Consider the following 21785-nt stretch of genomic DNA (forward strand, 5'->3'; position numbering starts at 1 on the left):
AGCTTGATGCTTTCCCTTGCTGATAGGTAAAAAGTATCCAGCGCAGCGTGGGTCCACATAAGCCTGTCTTTCAACTCAAGGCCTTTTTGCCTTAATTTAATCCTACTTGGGCCTTATCCCTGGCCTCTTTTAGGGCTCTTCTAAATAGAGAGCAGCTCCCACTGCCTGCTTCGTGCTTGTTTTCCATTGTTGGGCAAAGGAAGCACCGTGCTGGGCCTGGACACTCTTTCTTCAGATGGTTTGAGCTTCCACAGCAGCAGCAGAACTGGACTGTATGTATCTATAGGTACAAGAGAGCGCGCGGTGGCTCAGTCGGCTAGCTCGTGGATTGGGACGCGGGAGACCGTAGTTCGATTCCCGGCCAGTGCGACTTTTTCAGGCAAGTACCTCTGTGTATTTTCACAAGTGCTCTTTCACCACGCAATGCTCCTCGAGGAGGATTTAGGCGACCTTCTCGCAGCAAAATTGTCTAATTTGCCCCTACCCCCCTACCAGTAATGTGAGGCCTTCTATCCCTCTTCCCTTCCTTCTCCCAAGTGCTAAGTGCCCTGTGTAATGCCCTTTATAGGAGCCTGATGTAAAACACTTTAATATAAAAAATAAAAAAAAATCTATAGGTACAACTCACAGCGTGATGAAGGCTGGAGGTAGGAGAGAGAATGACAGACATTTAAACACCCTGTTACAACTAGCGTTCTCTTAACACGGCAGGAAACGAATGGCCTATGTAGTCCACTTCTTTGGCGTCTGTCTGGTCAAGAGTTACCAACGCCATTCTTTGTCCATTAGCGTTTGCTTTAAGAAGTTGAACCTTAAAGTCTTGGTTCCTGCTTCTAATAAGCTTCTCAATCGACTGCCTCATTCCAGCTTCTTCGACGATGCTGTCCAAATCGCGGACATTAGGCATCGTCTTCATGCCCCCCCCTCCCCAGAATCTGTGGAGTCTGCGTCAGCCAGCAGTACTTACACCGGATTTAAACTGCCATTAGATCTTCTCAAAGAAGTTAATGCCTAGGGTACTGTTTTGCATCAATGTTAATCATAGTTGAGACTTTTTTTTCGTCATGCTAACCAGTGGACGTCAGTACTACCTATTTTTTTGTGAAAATAAAAAAAAAATTTGAAAAGGGTTGAAACAAAAGTAGGAGCTCCCTCTGTTTCCAGAAAAGGATGCTACTTACTTGGATTGGCCGGGAGTTACCACTGTTCATTAGTTCTACCTACGAAGACTGTCCGGACGTTGTGTACAAAGTGTAAAAGTAGTGATTATATGTAGTGAATGTTTATGTAGGCAAACCACAAATGCCTCAGAAAAACAAAAAATAGGCATACAAACCTCTGACTAGAGAAGATAACCCACCAAAGTGAGTAGGCGTCAGCAATGCACTCAAAAGTAAAGACATGTGGCCTCTCAAAAGGTAATAAGCCTAGATCAGTCGGCCCAATATGTCTTTTTTGTTTACGAGACATACAGCCATATCCAATGTGGCTATCCGGCATTACCCGGGTAGTAATAGTCGTAGTAGTATCAGTAGTAGTAACAGCAGCAGCAGCAGTAGTAGCAGTAGCACTTCTGAGGAGTCGGGGTCCTTATAGATTGGCACCCATTCTCTAGCGCTACAACATTCGTTGCTTCTCCCTGCTGCCGCTTAAAGGGCAGCTTCAGCGTCCTACGCAGCGGATTTCTCCTCTTCTTTCTTGTGACGGACCACTGACCTGAGGTAACTGTCCACCGCCCTTCAACTCTCTTCGGTGCGAAGTATCTCAGAGATAATGTTTTCGGGAGTGGGCGTTATGCCGAGCTTGTCCAACAATTGCTGGCACTCACGGTGCCATCTCTCGCACACGAAAACCGTGTGTTCGATGGCATAATCCACCACGGGGCAGTATGCACATGTGGGGGATGCTTTCACCGCCACGCGATGGAGATAGGCATGGAACTGACCATGCCCAGAGAGGAACTGACTGAGGTTATAATTCACCTCTCCATGCCCTCTCTTCACCTATGGTCGCAGGTCCGGGATTAGCCGGTACGTCCATCTACCAACACTAGCCTGATCCTAATCCTGTTGCCACATCGTCAACGTCTCCACCCGCCTGTCGCCATCACTTTCATCACTGGAGCTCAGAAATTTCCTTCGCCACTCCAGTGCAAGCAACACGACTGGGATCGTTTGTGCTATCACCATAACAGCAGCAAAGAAAACCGTGCGGTAGGCGGAAGCGATCCTTAGAGATCCGATGCGCTGCACCAAAATGAGGCGCTTTTGGACGTCCCGTCTTGCAACCGCATCCACCCACACCTCCACGCCGTACAGCAGTATCGAGTTGGAGACCGACGCCAGAAGCCGTCTTTTGGCCTCTCGCGGGCCCCAACGTTTGGCATTAACCATTTTAGCTCTCCCACAACCTTGGCGGCTTTGTCGGCTGCTCTCTTCCTATGCTCCCAGAAGGTGAGCCGTGAGTCAATCCACACCCCCAGGTAGCGCACAACCGGGCTTGCGCAGATTGCCTCACCCGCAACGCTTAGGTGAAAGTCCCCCCCGAACCACCTTTGCCTGGTAAGGACGACCATCTCCGTCTTGTCGATCGCAAGTACAAAAACGTGATCCCCCAGGTACTTTGATACTATTGCGACCACCCACCGAATTTTGCACTCGGCCTCCTCTCGGGATCTTGCTGTGACGCGCAGTGCTATGTCATCAGCAAAACCCGTCAGCTTGACCTTCGGAGGCATTTCAAGGCACAAAAGTTTATCGCAGACCAGGTTTCATAAGTCAGGGCCAAGGGCGGAGCCCTGTGCGACTTCCAACGTCAGGCACCTCTCTCTTGGTCCATCCTTCGTATCGTACCGGAGTACCCGATCCTGGAAATAGCTATCCAGTATCTTTCTAAGGTATTTCGGTACATTCTGGAGCCTTAAAACCCTCATTATGTCAGACTATTTGGCTGAGTTAAAGGCGTTTCGAATGTCAAGAGTCACCATGACGCAGGAGCTTCTCGTCTTATGTGAGGGTTTTCATGCCTACTTCACCGACTCAAGGACCTCAGCCACAGCCATGACCGTCGATTGTCCCCCTCAAAACCCGTACTGATTGTCCGAGAGACTGACCCTTTCTCTTAGACAAGTTTGTATCAGCCTCTCGAGCATTTTGCCGGCATTATCCAGTATGCACAAAGGTCGGAGCGACGACGGGACCAAGGGGGGTGGTTTATTCTTGTCCAGAAGGACAAGCCTTTGGATCTTCCATCGCTTGCTGAACAGTTCGTTGCGCAAAGACGCATTGAACATGTCCAGCAACACATGTGGTCTTCCCGCATCTATGACCTTGAGGACTTCTGACGGCACCCTGTCCGGACCCGGGGCTTTGCGGCCCGGCATCTCCAATACCACTGACCTCAATTCATCGAGGGTTAAGAGAGGCAACTCGCCCTCACTTATGTTCTTCCACCTCCTCTAGGAATGCTCCGGGAAGAGACAAGAGACCACCCTCTCCAAGAAGGAAGGCTCCATTGGCGCCACCGGGTCCGAGTCGCGCAGTCTTTTGAGCGCGATTCAGTAGCCCAGGCCCTACGTATCTTTATCTACATCAGCGATGAGTTCATGCCAGCATCGGTTCTTGCTCACCTTGATCTCCCACAACATGATACTTTTTGCTTCCCTGTACGTGGCAACAGCCACCTCCACGTCTTCGCGATTTATGTGTCACTGTGTAAGACGGCGTAGGCGCTGCGCCTCCCCACGCAGGTTGGCAATTTCTTCGGTCCACCAGTAGCACGATCGCCGGCCCCGCCTGGCAGTTCTTTTGGGCATACACGTGTCACACCACTCCTTGACACGTCTCATGGTATCCCCTACAAGAGCCTCGACTTCCGCTGAATTGGTGATCTTGGATAAAACGGTGGGAGGGGGCACGCTTGTCATGGCTTCCCGCAACAAATCTCGATTGAGCTTCGCCACGTTTCACCCGGCTGCACGCCCTCAAGGTACCTCTCGCAAGTTTGCACCATGCCCCGCATCAAGGACAAAGCTGACATATTGGTGATAACTAGCCGTATAGTCCTCCAGAACCCGCCAGTCATACACCCACGCCGCCATTTGTGACGACTCTGGTGTAAGGTCGATGATCGTGCCCCGGTTTCCGGTTCACCTGAACGTTACTGAACTTCCAGAGTTCATGATGATGAGATCTAACCTTGCAGCCATCTCTAGCACCGCCCGCTCCTGGAGTCGGTTCTTGGCTCCCCCCCAAGTGATGGCCTTGGAGTTGAAGTCGCCGGCCAGGACTATGTCACCATTTTCCCCGCACACACGAATAGCATCCTCGAGTTTGGGAAGCCGCCCTCTAAAGACGCCGATCGATATGCTAGGAGAAATATAGCAGCTCACATAGAATACACTTCCACTCCTGATACACGAAACCGTCCTTACCTCCAGTATCGGATACAGGGAACTTGTCGCTACGAATCAGGATGGCTGCGCATCCAGTCCTGTCGCAGTCCTTTGGAAAGATCCAAGACTTTCGTTTCCAAGATACTACAGACGGATCTAAACGCAGTTCCCACGTTAGACTGATAAAGGAATGTCAATGAAAACTTCTTAAGTAGAAACGAACATTGAAGCTTTTATTCTTTGTAAATAGAAAAGATGTAGTACTGAATTATCAATTAGTCTTGACCATGATTAATGAATAAATAGGTAATTTTTTAACAAGTACTTGGTCAGAACACCGTTGTTGTTCATATGGCGTCACATAAAAATATATTAAAAATATTAATTACACTTCATATCTGCAAGTCAATAAAAAAAAACAACCTTGGTTAATAACATCGTTTCGTACGTATGCCATAATTAGAGTGATGATAAAGTCAGTCTTACTTTTTAAAATAAAACGTATAATTGTGATGTTAAACAGAATCCATAGATAAAAAATCATTGATTTAAATCAACATAACTAGTTAGATATAAATATGAAACGTGTAAACTGGGTAATTTAACAATTTGTCTGAAAATAATGAAATTTGAATAAACAAGTCAATCCATCTACTGAGTGTTGAATGAATTAAGGAATTAAGTTATAAGTAAAAAAAATATCTTCACGAATCACTCATAACTAGAAATAATTTAGAAAAATACCTACCAATAAATTCAAATAAATTACTCGTCTACTTTTGGTGGTAATAAAAAAAAAAAGAATATTGAAAATAGCAGAGTTGCAAGAAGTTCGGTACGTATATTTAAGTTCGTACAAAATAAGCGTTGACGTATTCAGATGTTAGTTAGGTAAAACTAAAGATAGTAGCCAAGGGTCTGACATAATTACCCTAGCGGGAAGTATGATCAATAAAACAGGAGAATGTACAATACTGCAGCAGCTATAGAGCCTCGAAATACTATGAAACTGTCTACTTTTCAGAATTTACTGTAATTATCATGCATTAGTAAGGTAAAATGATAAGAAATCAAAACAATGTCTTTTCTCTAAAAATAGTGTATTAAGAGTGGACAGAAATACACAAATCTAATAAAATTTTTTGTGCAACTCATATATTACTCCAGAAAATAAGTTTAGATTGAAATATTAAAATATTTTTACCTGAAGTCATCACTGTTTACAAGTGTTTCCGGAATAGCTTAATTAACAGTATGACCTCCGACCAGCTAGTAAGCAGCTTCGATTTAGTATACCCTTACAAATACGTTTTAAGAGAAAAAAAACCGTTTATGTACATCTGAGACCTGTTTTCTAAGATTTAAGTGAATTCTTGTCTCCTACTGTCTTGCTAATGCATAATACGCACAAGTATACAAACGACAATTGTATTTATCTATTGAATTTGTATTTATAGAATAAGCGCGCGGTGGCTCGGTCGGCTGGTTTGTGGGACGGCACGCGGGAGACTGAGGGTTCGTTTCCCGAGTAAGTACCTCTATGAATTTTCACATGTGCTTTTTCACAACGCAATGCTCCTCGTGAAGGGATGGGCGATCTTCTCGCAGCAAAATGGGCCTGCCGCATAGATCCTTCACTCTGTCGGTGGTTTATGTGACATCATCACCGCACCAACGAACTACAACTGTATCCAATAATGTAAAAATGTGATCAATAATGTAAAATGTAACCATTACCTGTAATATGTAACAAATATAACGTAACAATGTGACTGACTGTACCAAGGCTATATGTACTCGTTTGCAATAAGGCCTAAAAAATTAATACACTAAGTAAGTAGGTATTTATTAAAAAACAAACAAAACAAAAAAAAATTGTATTCATAGTTTGAACAATATAATTAAATCCTGGAGTAGTAAACAAACATTTTTATAAGATAAACGTTTCAACATTAAAATGTATTTACGCAAAATAAGGTCATGACAGCATGTAATATCCTTACGGATAGAAACACCTGTTTGACATAACTATTTTATAGCATGGATCAATCAAGGGTAAACAAATAAAGTTTTAGATTTAGTATTAAACTTACTAGATCTATATTTTTCTTTTAATACCTTGATGAAGTTGCAGAATTCTAGAACGGTCACCGAAATTCTGGACTGCATTTGCCATCCTCCTGAAGACTTTTTAAAATATTTCAACAATGTGACTTTTACTCATCACATTGGTGCTCTCTACTTTAACCTACTTTTTAGTTATTTGCTTACCATATACCATATACTTTGAACAGATTTAGCTTCAAAGGGTTCAGGATAAATTACTACAGATTCTTTGCTGTAAATATGGAGTTATGAACTACTTCAGTTATAAGTATGATGTGCTGTATAAGAAATTTAATATTCATAATCTAGACACAATCTGCTTTTCTCTAAATCTTAACTTCCTACAGTCTATTTTAGTAATCAGAGATTGATTTACTAATCAATAAAAGAAATATTTTCTATCTCCTAAGAAATACTTGATAAATAGCCCGGGTCTAAAATGATACATTTTTTAGTGGTTTTCTATGATACTAAATTTTTTTTGCTCATTTGCTATATTTTATATTCATCTTCGCAAAACCATTTACATAAGAGATTTCAAGACAAGTCTAAAGCATTACCAATCTCATTTTAAATATGTTTTAGAAAACTTCTTCTTTACTTTCATTTGTGTTCCACTTTTGTTTTCGTTTTTATTATTAGATATTTCTCAATTTTTTTTTAAATTAAATTTACTTCCAAAGCTCAAAAATGCAGCATATCATTTTTTCATTTTGGAAACCTATCCTAACCTACAACAAAAATATAGGACGTATTCATTTTTTAGGAAGGTAACAAAATGAGTAACCTTAAAATTTCTGCCAATCTAAAAATACAACAGTTCAAATACTATTATAGTTCTTTGATGTACTAGAAAGCAGTTTTAATTTACCTGAGTACCTATGGACCAATAAAACCAACCAACGTAACTCGGATGTCTGCAAATATTGTATATTCCATGAGTAACCAAATTATGATTATTAGATTTTGTATTTTGAACTATGTGATTAAAATTATGTTGAGCAGTATAAATGGCAGTCTTTCTGATTATTTCTCCAGTGGCACACATAATAATACCGACTAAGGAAATCCAAAGGTTTTGTTTGATGATTGGAAAATAATATCTTTCGAAGAAGTATTCAATCCAACTTGCCAAGGCTGCTACAGTATAGGCAAAACTGTGATTAATAATGTAAGTATCCGAAGATGATGCTACTGGATTGGTGGATGCAACTGACAAAAATTCTGTAAAGTGAAATGTTGATAATACTGATGCATAGACACCAAAAATTTTCCACGTTGGTTCAGAAGCTAAATCAATTGATAGTCCTAAGCAAATCACGAATCCTAAGAAGAATGCTCTGGCAGAAATCTAGAAATAAAAATTTTTGTATCGATGAATAACTCATAATATGCAAAGCGTACATTTTCATTTTATAATTTAGTAAACAAGATAAAAAAAGTACTAAAATAAAATGATGCGTGGTATTCTTCTCAGCACTGTAATATTCGTACTTTGAATATACACAAAGCTATAGATCACTTCAGAATTTATTTCAATAGTGAATACTTAAAAGATTTAGAAATTCTTTGCTAAAATTGTGTTGTATGCTTATTTCTAAATAACTTAGCCAAACATTATTCAGATTAGCTTATTTATAAGTGTTGGATCATATCTTTCCAAAAATTTTCGTAGCTATTCTTTCGCAAAACTATTTTACAAAATAAAGATATAAAGCATTATAGTTAATGAATTCGTTAAAAGATAAAAAATGTTTCAAATTGATAGGAGGTGAAATCAGCATAAAAATTATAGTGTTCCTTATTTAATTAGGTGTGGATTAGTCAAATCTTTAACTTTGTAAGCATTTTCTTAAAAAACCTTACTGATAAGAGAAAAAAAACAGTATTTAAGAATGCAGTACTCACACAAACGTAGGACAGCTATTTCAGTATTAATATTTTAAGAAACAAGTAATGGCTTGCACAAACAAAAAATGGTGCAAAAATGCTTGATAAGAACCTTTTCTTAACTTTGATGATAACAAAGTAAAAAATAAAAAAACGCAAGCACTGGACAACAGGGTGGACAAAATTACTTTTTTTGAAATAACAATGTGACTTGATTTCGAATCTTTGCTAATTTGTATTACTATTATCTTGAAATACTTGTAAAGCAACAATTATAAAGGTATTACTAGTCACAGTGCATAAATTGTAAATCATGTTGTGCGATAAAAGTATGAAAAAAAGTGAGCCCCAAAATTAAAAAAATCTGTTAGAGATGTTACTACATACTTTATAAGCGTAAGGCATCATTACTCACTCCATCACAACTAGCTCATAATAATTTCAAAACTTGTTTTGAAATAAAATTTGGCTGGTCTAACAACAATTATTTTTAAATAATTTTTTTACTTACGATTCCATCTACGAAAAATACATCGATCAAATCTTGTACAACGTTTTGTTTAAAGAGATATACTACATTGTAGATTAAAGAAAGTATTCCACACTAGTAGGGGTACCAGAGGTTTCAACTACCATGGTCTTTTTCATTATTACAAAATTGGCCTTAAAATTACTAGAAATATATAAACAATGACAATCCGATGACGCAAAATTCACCACAAAAGTTATGCAACAACTGTTTAGGGAATCAGAGAAAAAAAGATCCCCACTTCTCATCACAACGATAGTCCACATTCTAATGCGAAAGGTTTATTGCTAGCTGCAGCCCACGTCAATTTACTTTGTCCTACTGGCATGTGTATAATAGTCAAGGCACCCATAGATCAATGCTCTCAGTATTTAACTATTTGTAATTCTGTTTGTAATTTACAGATCAGGTGATTCCGTTGTTGGAGTAGCAAAGCGTGTTAGCTTTACACTGCAACTACAATTTCCTTCGCAGTTCAAGTTGACAGTTGAGGCTAAGATTTTACCCCACATATCATTATATAAACCTTCATTTAAATGATTAAATTCAAAATTCAGGGTTGACAGTTTTTAAAAGCCTAAAATCAGTCGATTCTCTTTACATGAATTGTAACTAATTAGATCTGATCATAAAAGCTAATGTACATACCCGTATTGTTGAAGGGTCAATAAAGAGGGGCAAGGTTTGTCAGCCTATCACAACATAATATAAATATCGTCTATCATGTTAGATACTATCATGCTCTATAGTACTGGCGAGTTAGTTTATTCGTTAAAAAAAATCCTCTACTTTTTTGACGCAATAATTATAAGAAAAATAACAGAACTAGCAGAATGTATTTTTTAAAAGTAAATTTTTACGGAACCAATGTGAAAAAATGTCAAAAAGGTACATAAAACAGTTTTTTTTACGTTTTGTGATGCGAAAAAAATTTCTTGCCAAAAGAAATATAGTCTAAAATAGTGCTTAAAAAGATAAAGGAAGCAAGTTTTTTTCAGCTCAAACCAGTTCACAGTTTTTTGCACAAAAAATGAGGAAATTTTATTACGTTGGACACTGAGACGATCTAGCTAAGGGAAAAAGACGAATGGTGGGGGAAGCCTATCTACTGCGACTAAAAATTGGGCGGGCTAGTGCTTAAAAGTAAATGCGCTGATTGCACATACATAATATTTTGAAAGTTAGTAAAACCAATAATTTAACAGCAACTTCAGACAGTGACGCAAGAATACTAGTAAACAATTCAAAGGTTCTGGAAATCCAAAACGATTTCATCTCAATATGCGATATTGTATCTATTACAAAGTTTCCACACGAGGACGAAAATTGAACGTGATCGAGCATTTAGTGTATTGGGATGTAGACTAGCTGTTAATATTTTGCAAGGTACCCTACTTTGAAAAAAATATTAAAATTGGTCCCTTATTTTCTAAGTTATAATAATTTTTGTGGGAGTTATAGGTTACATGGACAATCATCTGGTTTTACTACACTATATAGGTGATGAATAACTGATGCCATTCTTACAAAACTTCTAGGAAGTTGAGAAACCACCGCTGCACTTTAGAGATTTGCGTTCTGATGATTAACTCTGTGAGAAGTATTTCGTTTCTATTCACACCAGAAATGAGCTTGATCACTATATAGTGAGATTTTCTTTTAAGTCAAACGCATTTCCTCTGACTACAGCTCGAACTGACTCTAAGTTTTTTTTAATTTTGGCAATAAAATCTTTTAAGCGTGGATTTTAAAACATCCATAATTGGACAAAGCTTATAAGTCCTTTATGTCAGAACATTTTGAATTGCTACTAATAAAACCTATAGTCACCTCACAGTCTTTAATGGCTCTGCTAAAATTTAAGGAGGCTGCTCCTTACACTAGTAACTTCATGTACATCAAAATACCAGACTTATTCAATTGAATAACTCTTTAGCGAAGTTATCGTTTCACATTTTCCGCATACTTAGAGAAAATGTTCAGTCAAGTTTGGATTGATAAACGAGATTAGAAGTTTCAATGTTTACTCTGGCGTTCAAGGAATTCTGACCCTCTTGTAACGTATTAATTGAGAACAGTAATATACGACTTAGCATGCTCTCCTTACCTGATCTCCAGAGTTATAAAACAGTTAACTTACGGTTATGAAGTCGATTGTCCTTTAGTAGTAGAAGTAATGGAAAACGAGGTTTATAAGGACCATGAATTATCTGGTGCACATTGCACCACTGCAGTTAAGAAAAAAATAAGTCAGTTTTAAGGCGTAATGAAAGTGGGGAGGTTTTCTTTACATAAAATAGGTTTGAAATAAAGTTTGGGTTTTGAAAAAAATTTTAATCTTATAAAGTCAGTTTGGACTAAAAAATCAGTTTTTTCTCACGTAGCACATTTGTACGATCCCTTAGTCACTGGGTCCCGTAATTGTTGACGCCAAAATAACGATACAATCGTTATGGCTAATGAAGTTGAACTGAGAATAGAAATCACCCAAGTATACTATCATTGTTTGGTTTAATTAATTTAATAATCTTTACCTTATCAAATAAGAATTCATCCTATTAAGCTTCATGGGTTTATGGATGCATCTAAAAGGGCCTATGCTGCAGTGATTTACACTCGCATCGTTCAAAGCGATGAAGGATTCGTCATCTTATAAACGTCAAGGACAAGAAATGCCCCTATTAGGACATTAAGTATTCCTCGCTTAGAGTTGTCTGCAGCGAAGCTATTAGCCAAACTCGTTCATCACTATACTAAATTATGATGTCAAGGATAAATATGATTTATCTGTGATCTGACTTACACACCGTCTTACACTGCCGTCAGATCCACGAATTAGGCCCAACTGTCATTTCACATCATATCTCACGAAAACAGAGACCTGTCGACTAGATAACTGGTGGAGGAACCCTGATACCTCACACTAGTTAATGCCTACATACTCTAAATTTTAACTCAAAGACGACTTTATTAATGACAGTAGATCAAGTGACATTGTAGTGACTAATCACTTAAGTTCACTGGATATTTGTTGGGAAGTGTATTGGAAATATTTTAGTTTAGAGAAACTATTGAGGGTAATCACTTATTATCTTAGATTCATCTTTAAGATTCGTTTTAAGGTTGCTAAAAAGGTTGAGTTAATATGTGATGAGAGTGATGTAGAATTGTTCTTTTTAAGTTGAATTGCAATTTAAAAAAGAGCCATTTATCTCTTTTTAGAGCTAAAGTAAGAAACTCGATGTATCTCTCCTTGTTGTTATACGTTAGTTCCAGTATTTTAAGGTAAAATGAATTGCTTGTAAAAAAACTCGACGGTTTAACTTCTCTTAAGTTACCTTCTAATAGTCAGTTGATTAAACAAAAACCCTTTATGTGAGATAGACATATCAGAGTAGAAGGTCGACTAAGTTATGCAATTTTGGGCTATAACACTAAACATGCTCTAATGTTAGCTCCGAATGATCACTTCACAAATTTAATTGTTGGGAGTGATCAGTTTTTTTTTTTCAGGTTACCGCAACAGCCTATTAGCCTAGTCTCCAGGGCCGCCCACTTACCACCTATGTAGGTGTGTATTACCGCACCCATTTACCAATCCTTAAACTGATATTATACCTATTACACCATAGGCACAGTGGAAGTCTCTTCATTGAAACACCTAGCTAATACAGCTGACACTCTCTACACCAATGGTGCATCGGGTCCACTCGCCATTGTGTAGCCTTTCACCGAAGAAGACTTCGTATTTCAGGACGTCTACTCCTCGCCGGTTAAGCCGGCGCTCTCTGCCGAAGCATCGGATCCAGGCTAATTAGCATCCCTGGAGAAGCCCCATGTTTCAGGAACCACTCCTCACCGGTAAGGTCAGCGATTCCTGCCTGACATCTGATCCGCTAATCCCTACCTGCCTACAGGTTAGTTTGAGTTACTGTCTCTCCAAGGAGGACCTCAACTCGCCTTGAATATGTATTGAAGTAAATACTGGAATTGTTGTAGTGTTTGTCTACATGAGTACCAGGGCTGTATACCTAGAGATCATGGAGGATTACACAGCAGAGGCGTTCATCACTGCCTTTCTGAGATTTGCTGCTAGACAAGGCCATTGCAGCGAATTATACAGTGACCACGGTACAAATTTTGTAGGAGCCTCTTTGGGAATGTGAAAACGTTAGCGTGAGTTATTCCATTCGTCATCTCTCTTGTGTGGATTTTTAAAATTGAAAAAAAGTTGGAATTTAGAACCATTTACTCCTTCTTACCTGTTAAATTTTTAAATGTGTTTGTATACTACCGTAACCTGATCATTCTAGTGAAAAATTATCCATGACCTGAAACTTATTACGCAATTAGCTCAAAGTTACTGGAAGCATTGGTCTCGTGACTATCTTTCATCTTTACAACCTTGCTCCAAGTAATCCACCTGATTCAGATCGATGAAAATAGGTAAATTAGTCCAGACTATTGATACTACCTTGATCAAACCGATAACTTAATTGGTTGTGTTGCGCTATAATAAGGAGTTAACGTCAGAGGGCAAAATTTAATCGTATCCTTTTTGTCAATTTTATTCATTAACGTTAATTTAGTTTCAAAAATACCATCTACAAAAAAAAAGACCAACCACCACAAAAATAATGTATATTTTTTAACAATTTTACATACTACCACAATTAAGTAAAACTATTAAAAAAAAATTTTTAAATAGGATTTTTTCAAGTAACAGCGTTATTGAGGGCCAAACAACTCATTTCAAGGTATACAATATGAATACAATGCTTATAAGTAAATGAACTTTCTCTTTATTAACTCGAAGCATGCTTGATCAAAGCTGATAGCCAGTCTAACGGAAAAATGCTTGCCAAAGAAAGAGATAAATACTTATATTCTAAATAATTGAACAACGAAATTCCTTAAAATATACAAGAAGTTATTTTTCTCTCTTCAGTCTTCGGCTTTTAACGCATTTTGATTTTTAGTTACAATTTGTATTTTATAGATGAATCCATACAAAAGCTATATTAGACCTTGTTTACTTTCATTTACATGTTAACAGATTCTTTCACATCATGATGAATTTCATTAAAAATTTCTAAATTGAGCAGTAATCAAATCTATAGAAAAGTACTTGAAAGATAGTGATTTTTAACGCCCAAAGCACTTTACACTTTAAGGGTGAAATTTATTGAATGTAGAAGTACATCAACTTAATTCATTAACTTATTTGATGTTGTTTTTCCATCTAGTCTACTAGCTCATATTTATGGAGAAATACACTTTTTAAACCAATCACCGAGTTACGAACTTCACAACTTTCTTTTTAATCGAAACTTCTTTATTAATTAAATTATTAGTCGTTATTTCGTCTGCCATTTTTCGAGACCCTTTTAGGACAATCACAAATTTAAAAATTACCCATATCATAGTCGCAGTTTTGTGAAAAGAAATTTTTTGTAAGTATTTATTGTATTACAACAAATCTAAAACATACCATTAATTACCTTTTGTTCTCACGCAACAACCTCACGCGCAGAAAACTGAGTCTATTTACATACAGATAGACTAAAAAATATCAAAACTAAAATATCGTCTAATAATCAAAAACAATTTAGCAACAGCCGTTGTTCTCACCAACAGTCTACTGCTAGGGAAGAGAAACCTATTTCAAGTATTGTTACACTGAAACAAAATCGGGGGCGCTACTGTTCCTCAACATGCTGCCGCTGTATCAAGTGAGCACGCAGCCCATCTCTCGGGCTCCGGCTCAGTAGCTGAGCCGGAAGGAGCTGTATGAGTCTCGTTTGAGAACAAAGGCAGCACCGTCTCTTGAGCGTGTACGTAGGTCCTGTGGCCGGCATAAGCCTTGTTCCGAGAGTTGGGGTCGTAGCAGTGTGATGCAGAACCCCCGATATACATGCCTGATATAGGTATTCGTCAACACTACGTTTACTTATAGCCAAAGTGAAAGCCACTGATGCATGGTTTTAGTGAGCACCTTTCAAATTTCTGATAATATTTTATTAGTAGGTACTCAATTTATGATTCACGGCTTGGTATGGAGGGCTTCTTCAATAAATACACTTAGCCCGAAGAGATGTCACAAAAAATTTCCAGTAAGTTTATACACATTTATAAGACGTAAATAACGGATGTGTTTATATAACCTTACTTGTTAGTCATGTGTTATGTGATCCCTATTTCGATATATAATAGGCGAATTCATAACAAAATTCTTAAGACTATGCGTCAAATACCTGTAAAAAATTTACTGAGATTTTAATTTATGTAGACAAAATGTGGATAACCTACATTGTAAAGAATACATGTACATGGTGTTATTGGTCTTTAACTGGTTAGAGTCTTGTTATAAGTATAGAAAGTTGATTTAGTAACTCTACAATATACAGTGAACTTTTATTTTAATAGAGTGGATGTATTATAAACAAAAGACAATGAGTCTTATTATTCACAGATAAAAAGTAACATGTAACTGACATACTATTTCACTAGCTGTTTAGCAGAGAAGCTTTGTTAGTGATTTTTACCTATGATTATAATACCTAATTCTTTGATGGCTGAGAAGCTAAAATTTTATAAATATTCATAATAATGATAAACAAAACTAAGTACCAAGTTTGAGCTCTGTAACTGTTACAGAATTTAAGGTAAGTATTAATTTTAAATTCCAGAAGCAGCATTATATTTAATCAACTGGTAATAGATTTTTTTCATGTGTGTTACAATATTCAATTGGGTTTACTTGTTTTGCTTGTAAAGTAGCTAAGATCTACTGTTTATTTCAAAGCTTACCAAAACTAGGCCTATTCGGTACTTTTTAGCCATATCTTACATCTTTTATTTTGTAAAAGTTGGAGAGATTGAATTAAGTAATTATAGTTATGTTTAATGAAAAAACAAACTTGCATGGGATTCTGGCTTTTCAGTTATCACTGAATTAAATATCTGTACATAGGAGGGACATTCTCGATGGAGCTTCTTTTCAGAAAAATAAAATGTAGATTTTGAATAACATCCTCTTTTATGGCGGATACTTGACTCCCTTAAGAGACTTTTTACAAGACGTAAAGAACAGGCAAACTCTAATAAAAGCCGCATGAAAACCTACGTACTTTCGCACAGTTGTTTCGGGACTTAAAGGCAAAGCCCGAGAGAGTTTATTAGGTTCTACTTTTGCATCGATTGATAAGTTAAAAAATGTTTAAAACAAAAATTTTCACCAAGTAAATCGTATTATGAATACATGGCAGAACTTTTAAATACTCCAATAAACCAAACCAAACAGTTCAAAATTTTTATTATTGACTAATTTTTCTCACAAAAACTACTTCAACTGCCCTATTGTCTGAATTAAACGATGACACACTCAAGTTGACAAAAGAACATAACTTGAAAAATTAACATTACAAACGTTTATTAACAGCTTACCTGACTCGTGAAAATTAAATATAGCACTTTCAAAACCTAAAAATATTCACAAACTCTTAAAAGCTGCATTACATACTAGACGTACTTTTGCCCACCAGCTTACAGTCAGGCCAAGTACGTTTACAAGGCTGTACCCACGACCTCTCCAACTCCTTTATTTTCAGTACCTAACGTTACTGAACTTCCTATTTCTTTCCCTACTCAGTCGAACCAATAAAAAAAAAGTTAGTTTTAATGACTCATAGACCCACAAAAGAAATTCTTACCCCCATACTTACGATAAAAATGATGTCAAGGTGACTTAACGAAAATTCGACGAGTATAGTTAAAGAACATAAATCCTGCACTTAGCTACGCAAATCACCGTCGATGAAATACTTCTCCATTAAGCTGTACACTGGAATTACCCCGGAATAACTAACCTAGTCACTGTAACTACCCTCTAAATTTCCAAGATTTTCTATATTTTCAACCACCACCCTTTCATTCACCTTAAAATACACAGTGTATTATCTTTATCATCCCATTCCAACTCAAGGCTATCCTTATCATCGTCAAGCCCCATTTTAGTACCACAACTGAGAGCAATATTAAAATAATGATCAAAAACGATACCGAGACTCTCGCCCTAATTCTCAAAAAAACGTGAGCGAGACTCGCTGTTTGAGCGTGACCACGAGTTCGAATCCGATCACGTGTCCAAAATCAATGATGTCAATAAAATCTACAGAGTTTTTTAAGAAGGAAAAATAGGAAATTCGCCAGCAGTCAAGTGAGATTGCGGAACATTTCAGGGAGATTTGGAAATTTTTATATTAGATTCAGGCACAGAAGTAAATGATATCAGTTATAACGCATTAAAGAACGGCACAAAATAAATTGTGATAATTCAATTAGATTAGAAGAAATAGCTAGCCAGCAAATATATACTCTAAGTAATGAAACAGTTAACTTATTTGATACAGATCAGAGATTCAACGTTATGAATCCCGAATCACCAATAAATAATAACGCTATAATAAATGTAAAACTTTTATGTCTGGAAACCAATCCAAACTTCGAACTAACTTTTGAAAAATGTGTTATTCCATTTTACAACGAAATACCCATGTCCCATGCGCTACAATTTATTATTATCCTTAAAAATTTAAAGTCAATAAAAACCGAAGTTATAACTTACCAGCCGAAACAAGAGTAGCTATTAAATTACCGACTAAAAAAAAAAAAAACTGGCTATGCCTATTTTCATAGAATTACTACCAAACTGGGAATGTATATAGGCGTGGTGATAGTAGATTGTTAAGAAAGTCACTGTTATACAATACCCAGGAACATAAAAGATAAGCCAACAAAAATGTAAATACCTTCTAAAGAACTTGAGCCTTTCGATGTTATAGAATCTGAAAACTTTGTTAACACTGACTTCGAAAAAAATAATTTAATTAACATAAAAGGTCGTAATCAATGCATATTTGATAAGCTAAAAAAACTTCCACTCTCAAAAGCTAAACTATTAGCTACTTATTAGGAACAATTATTTACAATTCTCAAAAAACTCAATCGCACCTGTTAAAAAAATACGATTGGTACTGTTGTATTCTAAATTCCTAATACCTGACATCATAACATGAAACATCATCGTGCAAGCCTACTGCTTTTCTGTGAACGCAGTTTACAAGAATATCGCTCGTCAGTTGATCTAATTTTATGAAAGGCCTCTTTCACTTGCTCTAAGGATATAAAAACGCACCATAGAGAGGAAAAATTGCTCTTTACGCCTACCACCTGTCCTCTAAAGTTTTAGTCAACTCTTGACTCCCACGTTTTGTGAGTACCTTTATCTACGTAAGGCATAACTTGTTGACTGAGGCAACTCAGGAGCATTTAAATGATATCAATAGTCTTGGACTACGCTAAGGAGGGAGTTACAGCAAAGGAGGCCTGCCAAAAATGGTTTCGGTGATAGCAGAGAAAGCAGAGACCAAAATATCATCTTTTTGGCCATGAACTCCTCCGTGTAGTTTAAGGGGCCACTAACAAGTACTACATGAAGCATTAGGGAATTTCGAAACAGCAGTATAAACAATCAGTGATAGATGTAAGTTAATTATCAGTAACATAATTAATACTAAACCTTGTTGGAGTTACCCAAATAAATTGTGTTTAAATGAATAAATTATTGGCAATTATATTAATAAAAGAATATAGTAAACTCAATTCGTTTATATCATTTGAATAAAGACTTTTATTCAATTAAAAGGAACACTTAAATCTCATAATTTGAATTCAAGGGGAACCACGAATGACTTTAAATAAAATAGTTATGACCGTACTATCATCAAGTCCAGTCTCATAACACTACTATTCAAGTAAGAAGTTCAGATAAAATTCAATAGGTAAATATTAGTATATTACGTCACGAGACTGTAAAGTTGCTGATGTATGGCCACGCGGAGTGTGTCGCCCGAAGCGAAGCCGAAGGCGACATCACGCGGCCATCCATCAGCCACCGTATGGCCCGAGTGACGTATACGATTATTTGGCATCACGCATAGGAAAGTTTGCTCAATTTTAATTTTAATGTAGGGAAAAATAAGCTGTTCAGTGAACCGCTCGTTCCTTAAGCATTGGTCCTAAGGAGTGCGAGCGAACCGACGATGAACAATTGTACGTGCCCAATAATGGGTACGATTTTTTCGTGTTCGATCTTCCAGTCGTTCCGATTCTTTCAGCCTGTTTATCTATGTACATAGTGAATGTAGATTTACTTTTTTGAGGATTTGAACCGTACCATCAACCACAAAAAAAACGTACCCATAAGTTAATGCTAAATGCTAAAAGTTCAACTTTTTGCGTACTCGCAGGCCCAAGCTAATATGTCGCTCTCTCAACCTTTTATTCTTTTCTCCTGTTTCTCCTTACCCCTTTCCTGCATATTCCCTTTAACTTTTTTTCCTCTTTTCCCTACTCATCTATACTACCGGAGGTGGCTTCTCGTTGTCTCTCCATGATAATACATATAAGTATATGTATATGTATCTACCTGTATTATACAAGTGTTTATGTAGGACATTCCTAGCAAACCTTTCACAGCTCTAACAACCCTCGTGCAGACCCCTGTTGACCCCCTACTGCCCCTCAGCCCTAAACAAGATAAAATTCCATAGTTTTGTCCCTTGTATCAGCTTGGCATACTTTTTTACAGACCCCCACTGACCCATCATAGCTTCTAACAGCTCCCAGTAGCCCTCCTGCATACCCCCATCATCCCCAGGCAAAATTTTACTTGAATTTATGTAAAACGTTTTTTAGCTAACATCATAATTTAAGAAATTTATATTTAATTACAGAAGACGTGACATACAACTTGCCAGGCCTTCTATTAAGTTTTTTTTATAACAACGACACAGTTTTCCATACAACTAAGACACAAAATCCCAAACCATGTGGTCTAATTCTTCTGCTAGTCTACGTTTTAACTGCACTAACAGCACCTTGAATTAGACACGTTATGTAATACGTCTTATGTGATTCAATTTCAAATTTTCAAATAATAATGCTATCTTGTGTGTTCTAGTTGTGTGGAAAAACTGTGTCCTAGTGATTAAAAAAAATAACAAAGCAGGCCCGGCAAGTTATGTAACACGTCTTACATAATTCAATATTAAACTCTTCAATAATAATGTTAGCTTAAAGTATATTCACGTCAATTATATATTTTATTCAATTTCATGTATACATTAATAAATTAAAAAAAAAAAAATTTAAAAAAAGCTTTATTGGGAGCTTTGAAAAAATAAAAATTGGCTGAGTAATTTATGTATATTTAATGATTGTTGTAAAATTATGTTTGTACAGTAAGTATAATATACTTACAATAATATCGTATGTGTGTGAGTACAATTTTGTATTTAAAAGTAATAAAACTAAGTTGTTATTAAGCTACTTGTAGTATTATTAATTCTTTTATTAAAAACTATTTTTAATGATATAAAAAATATTATTATTATTATATTTATACATTGAATTTTGTTTGAATGTATGACTAGTGTAGCTACTAATCTCACTACCTTGCGATGATAAAATACGGTGTTAATGTATAATAAACAAAGTTGATGATTAATTAATCATGATAAAATTGGTGGTAAAATCATGCCAAAATTATTACTTTTTTTAAATATATGAGACGTAATTAGGATGTACATATAATATCCTTACTAACAACGACTTTAAACTTACATAAGTTTCGTCAAAAAGTTTTTTTTTTTTGGATTTCGTAACTTTTCTAGAATGATATTTATATACTTTATGGGACAAGGCTTTAAAATAAAATAAACATTTCATTGATACAACTAGTATTTATACTAGATCCTTTGTACTTAAAAAGTATTAAATTATTTGATTGTTTCATTTGGGTAGCAATATTTCATAAAATTAACACAACTATCTTCGAAACATACTGTACATAATGTCTCTTGTAACAATAAATTTACGTTTGCGCTTTAGAGTCACCATGTTTCTTAGTAGAATTTACATACACTGGATCCGTCCGTAAGTCCTCATAACTAAAATGATTTGGTAAGTAAATTCAACAGTTAGATATGAACACAAAATAATTAGTACGTGCAAGTTTCATTTATTTTTTAAGTGTAAAATTAAGCTACAGTCCCAAAAGTAAGAAATTACTTTATCGCTAGAGATCTAATGATTAATACAAATAAAAAATAATCATCTTAAAGGCTTTAGTGGGTTAAAATAGTCAAATTTACCCCGGCCTGGATCTTTACTTTGAAAGTAATACTCAAAAGTATATACTAATTATGTACTTTAGCCAAAACTTTAGCCCCCTAGGTAATAGTAGAATACTGGTATATCAAAAAACGAATTTTTTCGAAAAAAAACTGCTCATGCTTGACTGCTTAATCCGAAAAATCTGAAAAAATTCATAGACGTTTGACGTTTTTGTTCTTACTAATAAATACTTTCCATTTTTTCAGATTTTTTAATCTTATCTTGATGATGGAGAAGTATTAGAATTTTTAAATCGTGTTTCAAATTATGTAAATTTTATTTGGTTAGGTTTCAAATAAGCATTTTTTAATGTATTTTATTACATACATTTACGATCCCGCTATTATTCAAATCGTTTTCTAACTAAAACATGGTCAAAAGTTCGAAAAACCCAGATTTTTTTTAAAATTTTGTAACATAACCTTAAAATTTGATAGTTCAATGCATTAAAAATTTTATAACTCAAAACACTTTAATGCACTTTTAAATCCTCCAGGATTACTGTAGATACTATTTTTCATACCAAAACATCCTTAAAACTCGAAAAAATAATTTTTCCGCCTTCTAACTTCAAAATAGCACCTTTACAACTTGATTTTGGGTTCTCAGGCGGAAAAATAGTATACAAAA

The 21785-nt window shown here is 36.2% G+C and overlaps 1 protein-coding gene across 3 annotated transcripts in view; it reads right to left on the bottom strand.

Moving 5' to 3' along the window:
* Positions 1-21785, bottom strand: part of ste14 (isoprenylcysteine carboxylmethyltransferase ste14) — a 240951-nt gene that overhangs the window by 16278 nt on the left and 202888 nt on the right. For all 3 annotated transcript variants that reach the window (XM_089594085.1, XM_014357229.2, XM_089594086.1), the window contains one exon: positions 7371-7850. In XM_089594085.1, the coding sequence (XP_089450211.1) occupies positions 7371-7850 (480 nt within the window). The remainder of the gene's footprint in view (positions 1-7370; positions 7851-21785) is intronic.

The sequence above is a fragment of the Copidosoma floridanum genome, unplaced genomic scaffold (assembly GCF_036245765.1).
Source record: "Copidosoma floridanum isolate Cflo_tuat_1 unplaced genomic scaffold, Cflo_Japanese_pri ptg000020l, whole genome shotgun sequence".
Taxonomy (NCBI): Eukaryota; Metazoa; Arthropoda; class Insecta; order Hymenoptera; family Encyrtidae; genus Copidosoma; species Copidosoma floridanum.